The 17,590-nt window shown below is 36.9% G+C and overlaps 1 protein-coding gene across 1 annotated transcript in view; it reads left to right on the top strand.

The window, feature by feature from the left end:
- Positions 1-17,590, top strand: part of MUC19 (mucin 19, oligomeric) — a 1,331,159-nt gene that overhangs the window by 763,906 nt on the left and 549,663 nt on the right. Inside the window, exons 62-64 of the mRNA XM_078649731.1 lie at positions 9,972-10,034; positions 13,631-13,693; positions 16,004-16,066. Coding sequence (XP_078505857.1) covers positions 9,972-10,034; positions 13,631-13,693; positions 16,004-16,066 — 189 coding nt within the window. The remainder of the gene's footprint in view (positions 1-9,971; positions 10,035-13,630; positions 13,694-16,003; positions 16,067-17,590) is intronic.

Genomic DNA, 17,590 nt, shown 5'->3' on the forward strand with positions numbered 1-17,590 from the left:
ATGATGTTGGTCTCTAAATCCCTCAGGAGGCATAACACATCTTTAGTGTCCCTTAGGTAAGATTGTGATTTCTGATCTAGTGGTTTGAAAAACCAGTCGCAAAATTGTGACAGAGGTTCTAGGATAGAACCTATACCAGACACAATGGGTCTGCCTGGTGGTGGGAATTTCTCCTTATGAATTTTGGGTAGAGTATAAAATCTTGGTGTTCTTGGGTTATCATTCACAAGGGGTGCCCACGAAACTCAGCCCCTTGTCTACCTCTGAGATCAAATCCCCCGCCACCACCTTTTCTTTGGAGGCCGTCTTCCCGATACAATTCCCAGGCCTCTTTGTTCCTTCAAACAGCTCCGCAATGGTTGACCCGGACTGCAGCTTCTCCGTTTCCCCTGCGGATTCCTTCCAGTTGTATACTCGCCTCGACGTCCGCATAGCCGGATTGCTCCAGCTCCTGCAGTCTCTGCGTCTGTTACTGCTGCCTTTGTCGACCACGGCCACGACCCCTTGAAGCGGTCCGGATGTAATAGCGCTTTTCGTTGTCATCTTGGCCCGCGTTGATGGGGGTGCTTTCGGAGGCATTCTACTCGGAATCCAACCAGTCTGCTCACACGAACACCTTTGCTCCAGCTGGCAACAACCTGAGCTCAGCAGCTTTAGGCAGATCCGCCAGCAGCTAAGAGCCAGCTCTGTTCATATTTCATTTGCTTCCAGAATTGTTGCCAAGACATACACGCTACAAAGTATCTTTTCACGAAGGGCTTCAGATAGCGATATCAGCAGGGCCAAGGTTATCTTTTTAATTAAGGCATCTGATAGCGCTCCGGGTGTACCTAGTCATGGCGTTCCTGCTGCTATGACATCCAAAACTAGCCTGTCGCCATCTTGCTTCGCCCGATACTGTGTATCACATGATGTTGAGCCAACTTACCAATATTTAAAAGAGAGGTTTTTCCATGTAAAAACGGTTATAAGTTTGCATGTTAAATTTTACACTTCAGCAGTGAGGCTACAATGTTAGACATGAAGGCATATTTTTGTCACACTAGTGAATGGCACAATATTTGGCATTTTGATAATATTTCCAACATTTTGTATAGACACCTCACCTCGAACCACTAAAACCTCAACAATCATTAAAGTCTGTATTTCAACTACTAGAAGTATGTACTTCAATCATGTTCCCATTCATGCTTCTTAATCTGTTTTGTCTCAAGCTTTTCTTTCATAATATTAATATGTATGGCAGGATGGGCAAAGCATGTTCACGCTCACAAGCACTCCAATTCACAGATTGTGAATGAAATGGTTTTTTTTTAATGTACCTATCCAGTTTTTGGAGTCAGTAAATGTTTAAAGACTACAGAAATGGCAATACAACCCATAACTATTCAGTATTCAAAAAAGGGGGTGGGAATTGTTTATAAAAACGAAATCAATATGTGATGTATCTATGTTTTGTGACAGTAATCCAGTCCTGAAAAATTTAAAAGGACTGAGTTTGGGTGATAACTAATTCACAAAAAGGAGCGGTCTTGCTTATGCCCCTTCCCCTTTGGAAAATAAAAAAATATTTTAAAATGTTTTATTGAAGAGTCTACAGTGGTCGATTCTCAAACACAAACCAGCTCTCAAACAAAACTGGGAAAAAAGTTATACATTTTAAAATGCTGCACTGTATCCTTTAAGGGAAATAGGCAGAACAAAAAGAATGACTCAATTTTTGGATGATCACAGACATATTGGTCTGCTGACACTTTCTAGTCCATTAACACACAGAAAACCACCTTTTTATGAATATATCTCTTATTATGTTAATTGTTTAGTAAATTTCCATACTCATCGCAAATATTTTTAGTAACCAGTATTTAGACATGTGGCCTATAGTTACATAATTAAATACAAACTGTGCAAACACATTGTATAAAGTGTAGTAAACTAAAAACAAAGAGTTTTGTCTATTTATTAGCAATCTATTTTTGATTTTCAAAATCTTTTGGAGTGTTTGTATGTGTTCCACACACAATTAATGAGATGAAAATTCAGTAGCAGTGAACTGAAGTATCAAGAAATAAATTAATGGCAACAGTTCTTTTCACTGTCAGATATTATTGTAAACATATAGAATGTTGTGCCTAATTCAAAACTCCATTCAATCATGTTCCATATACCTCAGTGTTTTTAAAGTATACTTGAAGTGCATATAATGGATTAGGTACTCATTACAACTTCAGGGCTAGATTAGGTTCCCTGCAGAAACAGATTTGCACAGGAGAAAAATTATTATGTTATCAGCCACATGTGGTAAATACCCCACAATAATGGGACCAGATCATAAACGTGTTGTTACCTTACTTAAAGTGGAGGGTTATTTTACACATGCATTTTAGCAATTTAGCTATATAACTGAGTGGAATATATTGCCATATATTCCTATTCTATTACATTGTAATTCTGTTTTATATGATGATTTCAGTTGGTGATAAAAAAAAACCTGATTTTAGTTAAAAAGTACATGAACATTTACTGATTACATTTCTTTTCACAACACTAGAGAACCAAGAATATATATATAGTTTCCAAATGTATGAAAAATACTTGTAAGTTAATTTGAAGTCTTAGAACTGCTGCTTTTTCATAATATCTCCATCATTTTGTATTTCTAAATCCACAACACTTCCAACAACTAAAACAATAACAGGCACCACGGTCTATAGATCAACCACTAGAAGTATGTATTTCAATGATTTCCCTCCATGCAGGCTTTTTAATACTTCATTGCTTCTAAAAACATACATGGAATGCATATAATGTCAGTAGGCACAAATTACAGGTTCAGGGTCACATTCTGTTCCCTGCAGAAACAATGGTTTGCACAGGAAGGAAAATTATTACATTATCAGATCTTCATAGTTTTACTCTGATAGATTCCACCAGGTCTTGCAGAACCTTATTAGGGAAAAGGACAACTAAAGGGCAAAGTGGGCAGATTCCAACGTGGTAAAAAAATTCAGTTATCTATGTCTCATTTTCATGATGATAACTAGGAGGAGTTATTCACCACACATGGAAAATTAATCTCCCTAGGTAACAGTATTTACCACATGCGGTAAATACCCCACAGTCATGAACAAACATTGTTTTAAGGGTTGTTGCCTTACTTAATGTGGAGGGTTATTTTAGACATGCTTTATATTTGCATTTATTTTGCATTTTAGCTATGTAACAGATTGGGATTTATTGTCATATATGCCTATCTTATTACATTGTATTTCTGTGTCATTAAGTGATTTTCAGTCACAATAAAAAGACATTGATTTTAAGAAATGCTTTAAATAGAAAAATAAATGACAAAATATGTATTTATTTCCTTTGCACACCACTGAATATTCTATAACATATATGGATTCGAAATTTATGACAAATAACTGTACGGGGAATTGTATTAATGAAACATGTGGCTTTTTGATAATATTTCCATCATTGTCTATTTCTATAGCCACCACATCTCCACCCACTAAAACCACAACAGGCACTACAGTCTATACATCAACTACTGAAAGTATGTATTTCAATGATTTCCTCCATGCTTGCTTCCTAATGTGCATTGCCTACTGATTTTATTTTCACAATAGGAAAACATACACCTGCATGTAGAATGGACTATCACTGCTGCATATACTACAGTTCAGGGTTTGCAAATGCAAAGATGCTTTTCCTAATATACCAATCCAAATCTGGAAGTCAGTAATCTTTTGCATGCTCTTAAAATGGGATTACAACCTCCACCTATTCAGTATTTGGAAAGGTCAAATGTTGGGCTTCCTCTATGAAAACCAAATCAATATGTGATGGATCAATATTTTGCAAGTGTAATCCAGTCAAAATCATTAACAATTACTGACTCCCATTTTTGGGTGATACCTCAGTCGCAGAAAGGACAGAGCCACATTGCGACCTCTTCCACTTTGTGAATGGAAATAAAAACTGTGTTGAAGAGTAGGTAGAGGATCACTGCATACACTTCAACAAACCTTAAAAAATGCAACTTTTTAAAGTTCCGCACTGCATCCTTTAAGGAAAATGGGTTTCATAGAAAAAACAAAAAATATTTTAAGATTATCACATACATGTTGATCAACTGACATTAGTAGGCTACCATCGCTGTGATGGCCACCAAATGAAGTGAGTTGCAATTTGCAGGTTTCCTATTTAAAATTAATCAGGTAGACTGGAATATGATCCACTCATTAACAGAATATAATGAACCAACTTATTACTATGTAAGTTGGTTTGTAAATGCCGATGCTTTTTGTGTCCGGCATTTAGTGCATGTGGCCAGTGTTCCATAATTGAAAATAAAATGTGCAATTATATCATAAAAACTAATGTAAAGTGAATACAAAGAACTCTGTGCTCATTTTTGATTTTGGAAAATCTTTTGGAGTGTTTTTATATATCCCACACATCATTCAATAGCAATGAAATGAAGTGCTAAGAAGCATGTTCAGGATACCAATTTATGTTCCAAAAAACACCACAGAGAAGAGGGGGGTCTAAGGGATATTTAGAGACCTGCCCTGGTTTGTATCCCCTACCATTCAATACTTATAGCACAAAAAATGGGGGATCTAAAGAAAAGCCAAATCAATAGGCTCAAAAGGCTAAGACTCCTTACCAAATCAGTCAGGACATTAGTTCCTATACAGCCTATAAACAGGGAAACAACAGTGGACAAAAACAAAGACACAAGTGATTGTTAGTGAGACTCATAGAAATGTCAATGGATTCCCATCAAAATGTCGTAATGATCAATTTTCTCATTTGGTCATCCAAGAACTGGGATGGTATGTCTCTTGATCATTGAGACTCTTTGCATACCCAATATATCGGTATAAAATGGGTCAAGCCCACAATCACTTTCTGACAATGAGAAATGAAGCTATATGGGAATACGTGCAGTGCAAAAACAAAAAAGGAGTGGTGAGTAAAATAGAGTGAAGAGACAAAAAAAGAAAATTTTATTTGGATGTTGACTCTTCCCCTAATTAAAACCAAGAACAGTGCAAAATGGCAGTTTCAACAAATAACTGCGGACGGGCCAACATGTTTCAGCCGACAGTGAACGAGATCCCACGGCTTTCTTCACGGCCTCTGCTCTCAAAAAATCTTGCTACTGCATAAGGTGATAACAATCAATTACAACAAAGGATATAAGTGAACGAATCCATTTTAATAAAGGATATAGATAAACAAGTCAATCCATGTTTCTATTCCTCCGTGTCAAATAATGTGTCTCACATTTAAAAAACAAACATAATGAATTCTAGGTTAATTTTTAACTGTGTTTCAGAATCAGGTGTAAGCTTATTCCGAATAGTAAATTTTTTTCACTCACACAGTTTGACCGGGGAATGGACCTCACCTCTCCTGGATGAAGCTCAGGAAGTAGGAGGCCCCGCTCTGTGAAAGCAAGGTATGGGATACACTGAATGAAGAACGAGATATCAGAACACCTTCAATTCTCCCAAACTGTTGTAAACCCTTCTCGCTTCTCTCTCTCGCAGGCAAACACTAATCCTGTGTACAGACAGTTATGGCTCTCAAAAGTCATGATCAATCGCAATCTATGATGCCTTTCCTGTCGTAACATAAGGCATTGCATATATCAATGGTCCAAAAAAGCCTTTGTTTTATTGTCCCAATTATGTTTACAAATAAAATGACTGTTTGTGATGTTGATCGGTCTTTCAGCTCAAAAGGAGACTCAACTTGCAATGTACTAAAAGCCAAACAACCATTCATCTTACTAAGTGCAACCCCAACTTCACCCACCTGTCCGTTGTTGCCTCTGGCGGTACCTGAGTCGAGGGGGAGGCAACGATCGGTACAGGATGGGCGTTTTTTAAGGTGCACTCGTGGGGCGGGTCTCAGAGTGTTTTCCAATGCCCAGCCTCACAGAAACATTTTGCCAATATATATATACGGTAGAAAGTAAGTTCACAAGATTCAACTTACTGTGTTGATGTTTTCAGTGCATTTTCCCAGGGCTTTTAGGAGTCTTTCGCTACTCACGACTAACATCTCATTGCCTCTCCCGCAAGAGCATAGGGAACTACACGATGACGTCAGCCTGGTCCAAGCTGTAGTTCTAGTGGTCCGCGGTACCGCGGCTCCACACTCATGATTCCATTCCCTAAAGCTGACCATCCACCAAGTCATGGACCTTGTTATGCGTTATAGAAGTCCAAGTTATATAGTCTTTTATATAACCCATAGTGTATTCTGTCGGCCACCACCTAAAACGCTCGGCAAAATACGTGACCATTATGAAACTACAAAATAGTGTAATCTGTAGTTTTTCACTTACCAAAACTTTATCAACCATGGTTGTGTACACGTACATTTACCAATATTAATAGTGTACCACCCCAAGCCCATCTCTCACTACATATATGCTGTTTAACTACAAATATGCTGTTATGTCAATGTTTTATAGGCAATGTTGTCAGTTGGTACTTATGTAAAAAGTCATAGTAACAAATAGCATCTTTCTATTACCATTGGTGCGACCTTAATTTCAGCAATGACAAGATTGAACCCCCACTGTTTGCTTTTAAGCGATCGCGTAGCATACGCGAGTGCTTAATACACACTCGACCAAAAGAAATTCCCAAACGAGCAGTCGGTACACTATGGGACCTGCCTGCAGTGGCAGGACACCATCCTTGTGGCTGTTGCTCTGTGTGTCCACAAACTACCCACACAACACAAATAGACATAGGGTCGGATCGACCCTGGGAGCAACTGCATTTTACAAATTGTAACAGCGCTCATGTAATTTACTTGTTAACTTTCCCCTGTGCGATCAAGTATATTGGTATGACAACCCGGAAAGTACGAACACGAATGCTAGAACACAAAAGTGCATTTAGATGTAGGAAGACTATAACTAGACTGACCAAACATTTTGTTGAACAGAACCATGCAGAAGATGATTTTAAATGGACAATACTGGACAAACCATTCATACCATCTCATATTGGTGATGTATCCAAATACTTGTTCATGAACAAACAGAAATGGATTTATAAGTTGTCCACAGATACCCAAGGTCTCAATGATGAAATACCCTGGACCAGCCTTCAGTGAGTGGTAAACGCAACTTGGTTCTATCAAGGTACCAATGGAGTGGAAGTATTCTTACAGTACCGTTTCCAATGCAACACCCGAATGGGTTCCAAACAACATTAGAAAGATGCTATTTGTTACTATGACTTTTTACATAAGTACCAACTGACAACATTGCCTGTAAAACATTGACATAACAGCATATTATTAGTTAAACAGCATCTAGGTAGTGAGAGATAGGCGTGGGATGGTACACTATTAATATTGGTAAATGTACGTGTACACGGCCATGGTTGATAAAGTTTTGGTAAGTGAAAAACTACAAATTACACTGTTTTGATGTCATTCTGTAGTTTCATAATGGTCACGTGTTTTGCCGAGCGTTTTAGGTGGTGGCCGACAGAATACACTATGGGTTATATAAAAGACTGTATAACTTGGACTTCTATAACGCATAACAAGGTCCATGACTTGGTGTATGGCCAGTTTTAGGGAATGGAATCATGAGTGTGGAGCCGCGTTACCGCGGACCACTAGAACTACAGCTTGGACCAGGCTGACGTCATCGTGTAGTTCCCTATGCTCTCGCGGGAGTGGCAATGAGATGTTAGTCGCGAGTATCGAAAGACTACTAAAAGCCCTGGGAAAATGCACCAAAAACATCAACACAGTAAGTGGAATCTTGTGAACTTACTTTCTACCGTATATATATATTGGCAAAATGTTTCTGTGAGGCTGGGCATTGGAAAACGCTCTGAGACCTGCCCCACGAGTGCACCTTAAAAAACGCCCATCCTGTACCGATCGTTGCCTCCCCCTCGACTCAGGTACCGCCAGAGGCAACGACGGACAGGTGGGTGAAGTTGGGGGTGCACTTAGTAGGGTGAATGGTTGTTTGGCTTTTAGTACATTGCAAGTCGAGTTTCCTTTTGAGCTGAAAGACCGATCAACATCACAAACAGTCATTTTATTTGTAAACATAATTGGGATAATAAAACGAAGGCTTTTTTGGACCATTGATATATGCAATGCCTTATGTCACTACTGGAAAGGCATCATAGATTGTGATGGATCATGACTTTTGAGAGCCATAACTGTCTGTACACAGGATTAGTGTTTGCCTGTGAGAGAGAGAAGTGAGAGGGTTTACAACAGTTTGGGAGAATTGAAGGTGTTCTGATATCTCGTTCTTCATTCAGTGTATCCCATACCTTGCTTTCACAGAGCGGGGCCTCCTACTTCCTGAGCTTGGTCCATGAGAGGTGAGGTCTAGTCCTCGGTCAAACTGGGTGAGTGAAAAGAATTTACTAATCAGAATAAGCTTACGCCTGATTCTGAAACACAGTTAAACATTAACTTAGAATTCATTATGTTAGTTTTTTAAATGTGAGACACATTATTTGACACGGAGGAATAGAAACATGGATTGACTTGTTTATCTATATCCTTTATTGAAATTGATTCGTTGTAATTGATTGTTATCACTGTATGCAGTAGAAAGATTTTTTGAGAGCAGAGGCCGTGAAGAAAGCCGTTGGATCTCGTTCCCTGTCGGCTAAAACGTATAGGCCTGTGCGCAGTTAATTGTTGAAACTGCCATTTTGCACTGTTCTTGGTTTTAATTAGGGGAAGAGTCAACATCCAAATAACATTTTCTTTTTTTGTCTCTTCACTCTATTTTACTCACCACTCCTTTTTTTTGTTTTTGCACTGCACGTATTCCCATATAGCTTCATTTCGCATGGTCAGAAAGTGATTTTGGTCTTGACCCATTTTATACCGATATATTGGGTATGGAAAGAGTCTCAATGATCAAGAGACATACCATCCCAGTTCTTGGATGACCAAATGAGAAAATTGATCATTACGGCACTTTGACGGGAATCCATTGACATTTCTATGAGTCTCACCAACAATCACTTATGTCTTTGTTTTTGTCAACTGTTGTTTCCCTGTTTATAGGCTGTATAGGAACTCATGTCCTGACTGATTTGGTAAGGAGTCTTAGCCTTTTGAGCCTATTGATTTACCAATTTATGTTGTCATCAATTATTCCTCACACATATCATTTAAACCTAATCTCACCTCTCAATGCAATCATATTCCATATACTTCATTGTTTTCAAACTCATACTCGAAGGGCATACGATGGATTAGACACTCATAGATGTTTAGGGATTAATTGTGTTCCCTACGGCATCATGGATTTGACTAGAAAGTAAAGATATTATATTATCAAACCCTAATAGTTTTCAATTGACAGATTCCAGCAGGTCAACGTGGAAACATTTATTGGGGGAAAGTTACACTAAAGGGCAAACTGCAGGATTCAGTATGTTAAAAGACAGCTTAGCTGTTTATGTCTCATGTTCAAGTCGAAAACTAGGAGAAGGAGTTATTTACCACACATGGTAAATTTACCACCCTAGGCTAATGCTATTTACCATGTGTGGTAAAGACCCACAATCCTGAGCCCATCCCAAATTATTATAAAAGCTCCTACCTTACATAAAGTCAAGGGTTATATTACACATGCATAACAGTTGCATTTTAGCTATGTAACTGATTTGGAGATATTTTCATATATTCCTATCCTATTATGTTGTAGTTCTGTTTTAAATACTGATTGTCTCTCAGTTTAAAAAAAATAACGACTTTAAGCAATAATTTATTTACAAGCATAAATTAACATTTATTGATCACATTCGTATTCACATCTATAAAGAATCAAGAATATATATGGATTCAACATGCATGCCAAATATTTATTTATGTATTTGAATATAAAAATATTAAATATGTGGCTTTTAAGATAATATTTCAATTATTGTCTATTTCTATAGCTACCACTATTCCACCCACTAAAACCACAGCAGGCACTACGGTCTATATTTCAACCACTGGAAGTATGTATTTCAATGATTTCTCGCCATGGTTGCTTGTTAACATGCACTGCTTCCCGATTTTATTTGTGTAATAACAAAATATGTACCAACATGTACACAGCACTTTTACGGCTGCACACACTGCAATTTGTAGTTTACAAATATAAATATGCCTTTTCTAATGTACCAATCCAAATTTGGAAATCAGTAAGCATTTACTGACCCTTAAATAAGGATTATAACCTATTCCAATTCATTTTTTGGCAATGTCAAATCGTGGACATCACCAATAAAAATTAAAGAAACATGTGATGGATTAATATTTTGCTAGAGTAATCCAGTCATAAAACATAAAAAATTGCTGACTCCTGAATTTGAGCGATACCCCATAAGTGAAAAGGATGGGGCCACTTTGGGACCCTTTTCTGATTCATGAATGCAAAACAAATTTTGTTGGAGAGTACAAAGGGGACCACTGCCTATTCGTCAACAAAAATTGTAAACAGATTAAATTTCCTCAACCTCAGTGCATAGTCAATAGAAAATGGGTTGCATACAGAAAGTTTATTTTATTTTAAGATGATCACAAGAATATTGATAGCCTGACACCTGCCCAATAATTGGAGTGAGTCTCAATTTACAAACTTCCTCTTTAGTATTCAAAAGGTAGGCTGGTATATGATCCACTCAGATCAGAATTCCATGAATGGATCTCTTACTACGTCAATTGCTTTGTAAAATTCCATACTGGTCGCAATCATATTTTGTGACTGGTATTAAGTGCAAGTGGCCTTTAGTTACATAATTAGTGACATAATTGGACCCAAATGTTGCAAATACATTGTATAAAGTTAAGTAATCTAAATGCAAAGCTTTTATCCTGATATTTTGTTTTTCACATTCTTTGGAGTGTTTTTATTTGTTTTACACCCACATAATAAGACAACCATTGAATAGCAGTGAACTGAAGTGTCAAGAAGCAAATTAATGGCAACAGTTCATGTTTTTGTTACTTATGATTCTATTTTGTGCAAATGTCATCATTCAATGTAGTCATGTTCCATACACTTCTCTGTTTTTAAAAACATACTTATCATGTATTAGGCACTCATTGGTTCAGATTTAAATTATTTTCCCTACTGAAACAGATGCTTGCACAAGAACTAAAATATAAATATTATCACACAATCATTGTTTTCGGCTGCTATATTCCAGCAGGTCAAACTTGCAGAATATTTTGGGGGGAAAAGCCCACTAGAGGGGAAAAAATTTGCTGGATTCAATGTGTTAAAAGCTAATCCAGGTTTTTATGTCTTGTTTTCATGATAGAAACTAGGAAAATGTCTTATTTACCACACATGGTAAACTTATTATCCCAGGATAATGATATTTACAACATGCGGTAAATACTACACAGTATTATAAGGGATATTCCCTTACCTAATGTGGAGGGTTATTTTACCCTTATGCTTTATATTATCTTTTATGCATTTTAGATATGAAACAGATTGGGATATATTGTCATTCATACCAATCCTATTACATTATATTTCTGTTTTATGGGATTATTTTCCCTCATGATAAAAATAACTTGATTTTGAGAATTGTTTTAATTTTAAGAACAATCAAAATGCATTGAATACATTCCTTTGCACAACACTAAATATTCAAAGATATATGTCGATTTGAAATTCATGTTAAATAGATATAGGTAGATTTGTAACACTAAAATATGTTTTTTTGTTAATATTTCAAACATTGTCGATTTCTATATCTACCACACCTCACCTCACTAAAACTACAGCAGGCACTACGGTTTATACATCAACTACTGGAAGTATGTATTTCAATGTTTTCCCCCATGCTTGCTTCTTGATGCGCATTGCCTACTGATTTTATTTTCATCATTGGAAAATATGCACCCACATGAACAAAGCACTTTGGTAGCTGCATATACTCCAAATTTGGAGTTTGCAAAGTGAAAGATGTTTTTCCTAATGTACCAATCCAAATTTTGAAGTCAGGAATCTTTTGCAGACTCTTAAAATTGGATTGCAACCTCCATCTAGTCAGTATTTGAGAAGCTCAAATATTAGGCATCCTGTATACAAACCGAATTGATGGATCAATATTTTACAATTGTAATCCAGTCAAAAACATTGAAAATTACTGACTCCCATGTCTGTGTGATACCTTAGTCACAGAAAGGACAGTGCCACTTTAGGGCCCCTTCGACTTTCTGAATGTAAAACAAAAATGTGTTGAAGAGTAGGTAGTGGATCACTGCTAATACTTCCCCAAAAACTTAAAAAGTAAACTTTTGTAAGTGGTAAACTGTATCCTTTAATGAGAATGGGCTCCAAAGGAAAAATAAACAATTATTTAAGAGGATCACAGACATGTTGATCTTCAGACATTAGTGGGCCACCATCACTGTGATGGCCACTAATTGAACTCAGTTGCAATTTGAACATTTTCTATTTAATTTTCATGTGGTAGACTTAAATATGATCCACTCAGAAACAGAATATTATGAACCAATGTATAATTACTATGTAAGTTGGTTTCTAAATATCAATGCTAGTCGCAACTAGTTTTTTGTGTCCATCAAATAGTCCATATGGCCTTTGTTGCATAACTGAAAACAAAATGTGGAATTATATTATAAAAAGTAAAGTAAATCAGTGAATAACTCTGTACTAATTTTTTGCAAAATCATTTGGAGTGTTGTATATATCCCACACACAATGTATTATTCAACCATTCAATAGTGATGAAGTTACAGAGTCAATAAGTACTTTCAGGATGTCAGTTTATAGTGTTGTCATAAATTATTCCACACATAGCATTTTTGCTTAATATCACCCCTCAGTGCAGTTATATTCCATATACTTCATTGTTTTTAAATACATACTCGAAGGTCATATGATGGATTAGATACTCATAGATGACCAGGGTTAATTCCTGTTCCTTACAGAAAAAAAAGTATGACTAGAAAGTAAAAAGGTATATTATCAAACCCTAATAGTTTAAAATTGATAGATTCCAGCAGGTCAAACCTGCAAGATTTTATTGGGAAATATGTTACACTAAAATGCAAACTGTGCAGAATTCAGTGTGTTAATAACCAATTTAGCTGGTTATGTCTCATTTTCATGTTCAAACTAGGAGAAAAAGTTATTTACCTCACATGGTAAATTTAGCGCCCTGGGTTAAAGGTGTCTACCACATGTGGTAAATACCCACAATCATGAACCCAAATTGTTATAAAGGTTTTTCCCTTACATAAAGTGGAGGCACACATGAATAACAGGTGCATTTTACCTATATGACTGATTAGAAAATACTTTCTTATATTCCTATCCAATTACATTGTAGTTCTGTTTAAAATTATGATTTTCGCTCGCTGATAAAAAATAACTTGACTTTAAGAAGTATTTCATTTACAAGAATAAATGAACATTTATTGATCACATTCCTTTTCACCTTACTAAAAAATCGAGAATATATATATAGATTCAATATGCATGACAAACATTTATTTGTGAATTTAATATTAAAAATATTAAACATGTGGCTTTTTAAGATAATATTCCTATTATTGTCTATTTCTACAGCTACCACTATTCCACCCACCAAAACCACAACAGGCACTACGGTCTATACTTTAACCACTGGAAGTATGTATTTCAATGATTTCTCCCCATGGTTGCTTCTTAACGTGCATTGCCTCCCAAGCACTTTTATGGCTGCACCTACTGAAATTTGTAGCATGGAAATATATATATGCTTTTTCTAATGTACCAATCCAAATCTGGAAGTCAGTAAACTTTTACTGACCCATAAAATAGGATGATAACCTATACCAATTCATTTTTTGGCAAGGTCAAATTGTGGGCATCATTTATAAAAATTGAAGAAACATGTGAAGTATCAACATTTTGCTCGAGTAATCTAGTCTTAAAACATTAGAAGTTGGTGACTCTTGAGTTTGGGTGATACCCCATAAGCAAAAAGGATGGGGCCACTTTGGGACCCCTTCCCTTTGTGAATGTAAAACAAAGTTTGTTGGAGAGTACGAAGGGGACCGCTGCCTACCCTGCAACAAGAAATTTAAAAAGTAAACATTTCTCTTAATTGCACTTCATACTTGAAGGAAAATAGGCTGCATACAGAAAGTTTTTTTTATTTTAAGATGCTCACAAGTATATTGATATACTGGCACCTGCCCAAAAAGTGGAGTGAGTCTCAATTTGTAAACTTAATTTTAAAATTGAACAGGTAGGCTGGTATATGATCCACTCATATCAAAGTTGAATGAATGGATCTCTTACAACCTAAATTGCTTAGTGAAATTCCATACTGGTCCCAACCATATTTTGGGACTGGTATTAACTGCATGTGGCCTATAATTACATAATTGAACTCAAATATTGCAATTACATTCTATAAAGTAAAGTATTCATCCTAATGTTTTGATTTTCGCAGTCTTTCGAGTGTTTGTATTTGGTTTACACCCAATTAAAAAGACAATCATTGAATAGCAGTGAACTGAGGTGTCAAGAAGCAAATTCATGGCAACAGTTCATGCTTCTGTTACAAAATGATTCTACATCTATACTATTTTGTGCAAATGTCATCATTCCATATAGTCATGTTCCATGCACTTCACTGTTTTTAAAAACATACTTATAGTGCATCTCATACATTATGCACTCATTACAAGTTCTGGTTTGAATTATTTTCCCCACTGAAACAGAGGTTTGTACAGGAAGCAATATGAATATATTATTACTCACTCGTAGTTTTCCACTGATATATTCCAGCAGGTCAAACTTGCAGAACTTTATTGGGGAAATGCCTCTAGGGAAAATTTGCTGAATTCTACATGTTAAAAACCAAATTGGGATTTTGTGTCTTGTTTGCATGATGGAAACTAGGAAAATAACTTTTTTTTTACCACAAATGATATGTTTATCATGCTAAGATAACGATATTTACAATATGCTGTAAATACCACACATTGTTACAACAGATGATGCCTAATTTAGGGGCCGATTATGATTGCGGTTTTTCCGCATCCTCCGGGCCGGCAGAAGCCACCGCCGGCCCGGAGGATGCGGAAAAACCTCTGCGGAGCCTCCAAAGACCCACCGCCATATTAGGATGGCTGGTGGGTCTGGTATTTCGTCCGCCGCTTTTCCGCCGCGGTTGCATCACAACCGCGGCGGAAAAGCTCTGATATGGTGGCGGTGTCTATCAGACACTGCCCGCCATATTAGGATGGTGGGAAAGACATGATTTTCCGCGGTGGCTTTTCCGCCGTGGGAGAGCATACGGACTTTCACTTCGGGGCCCGTTACGGGGCCCCTCGGTGAAGGGGGGTGGGGGGTGCACATGGGGGGTACCTATGGTACCCCCCTGCATTGCGTGCACAAAGCAGCAGGCACTGCGCGGTGCCTGCCGCTTTGTGCATGCAAATGCGATGCATGCCCTTTTAACCTTGCGGCGGGTGCAATGTTAAAGATAGAGGATGTGACCGCCACCCTGGTGGTCACATCCTAATCTGCTCGGAGGGAACGCCGCAGCCCCTGAGGACGTTCCCTCCTCCTCAGGGGTCGTGGACGGACTCAAGTCCGTCCGCGATCCTAATCGGGCCCTTAATGTGGAGGGTTATTTTATGCATGTTTTCTATTATCTTTTCTGCATTTTAGCTATGAAACAGTTTGAGATATATTGTCATCTATACCTATCCTTTTACATTATATTTCTCTTTTTATGTGACGATATTCGCTCATGATAAAAATAACTTTATCTTAAGAATAGTTTTAATTACAAGGATAATCAAAATGCATTGATTACTGATTACTGCACAACACTAAAGATTCAAGGATATATGTGGATTCAAAATTCATGTCAAATAATATGTAGATTTGAAATACTAAAAAATGGGCTTTTGATAATATTTCTATCATTATCTATTTCTATAGCCACCACACCTCTACCCACAAAAACTACAGCAGGCACTACGATCTATACATCAACTACTGGAAGTATGTATCTCAATGATTTCCCCATGCTTGCCTCTATTTATGCATTGCCTACTGATTTTATATTCATGATAGGAAAGTATGCACCCACATGTACAAGCACTTTTACAACTGCATATACTCCAATTAAGAGGTTGCAAATTAAAAGATGCTTTTCCTAATATACTAATCCAAATTTTGAAGTCAGTAATCTTTTGCAGACTCTTAAAATTGGATTACAACCTCTACCTATTCAGCATTTGGAAAGCTCGAATGTATGAATGGAACTGTTACTACGTAAATTGCTTAGTGAAATTCCATACTGGGCGCAACCATATTTTGTAACTGGTATTAAATGCATGTGGCCTATAGTTACATAATTGAACCCAAATAGTGCAATTACACTCTAAATGCAAAGCCTTCATCCCAATATTTTGATTTCACAATCTTTCGAGTGTTTGTATTTGTTTTACTCCCAATTAATAGGACAATCATTGAATAGCTGTGAACTGAAATGTCAAAAAGCAAACTCATGCCAACAGTTCATGCTTCTGTTACCAATGATTCTACACATTTACCATTTTGTTCAAATTTCATCATTCCATACACTTCACTGTTTTAGAAACATTCTTATAGTGCGTCTCATGCATTTGGCTCTCATTACAAGATCATATTTAAATTATTTTTCCTACTGATAAGAGGTTTGCACACGAAGAAAAAATAATAAAGTATCACTCACTTATAGATTTCCACTGTTAAATTCCAGCAGGTCAAACTTGCAGAACTTTATTGGTGGAAAGGCCCAATTAACCCCTTCACTGCTAGGCCTCTCCCGTACTAAGCCTTTTTTTGGCTATTTGGGGTAGTTTGCGCTTAGGCCCCTGTGACCTTTTGACCACATAAGGTATCCACACCAAATTTGCGTCCTTTTCTTCCAACATCATGGGGATTCCAAAGGTACCCAGGATTTGTGGATTTCCCATGAGGGGACCAAGAAATTTGCCAAAATACAGATACATCTTTTTTTTAATGTGAAAAAAGTGCGGCAAATGAAAGTGTCTGTTTTTGTCCCCCTGCAAATGATATTAACAAAGAGTTTATGGGGCTAAACTCACAATTTTCCCAGCTTTTAGGGACTCACCAACTTTTGTCACAAAACCACCATTTTGTACACAGTTTGAGCATTTTACTGGGATATAGCCTATTTTTGCTATTTTTTGTGCTTACAACCTTCTTCCAGTTAGTGGTAGAAATGAATATGAAAGTAATAATGGATCCTGGAAAGCTATATCTTTTAGAACAGTAGATACAATTCTAAATTTAGCAAGGGGTCATTTGTGTAGATCCTTCAAGGTTTCGTTATAGAAACTAACAATTGAATATAAGAAAAATTTAAAATTAATGAAAAAAACAACCATTTGTGCCAACTTTTTCACCTGTAACTTCTTCTAAATATGACAGCTGTTAGAAATCAATATACCATTACATCCGCTGGACCTTTCTGGTTGTGGAAATATATAGGACTTGTAGGTTCATGAAGAACCCGAC

The sequence above is a fragment of the Lissotriton helveticus genome, chromosome 1_1 (assembly GCF_964261635.1).
Source record: "Lissotriton helveticus chromosome 1_1, aLisHel1.1, whole genome shotgun sequence".
NCBI lineage: Eukaryota > Metazoa > Chordata > Amphibia > Caudata > Salamandridae > Lissotriton > Lissotriton helveticus.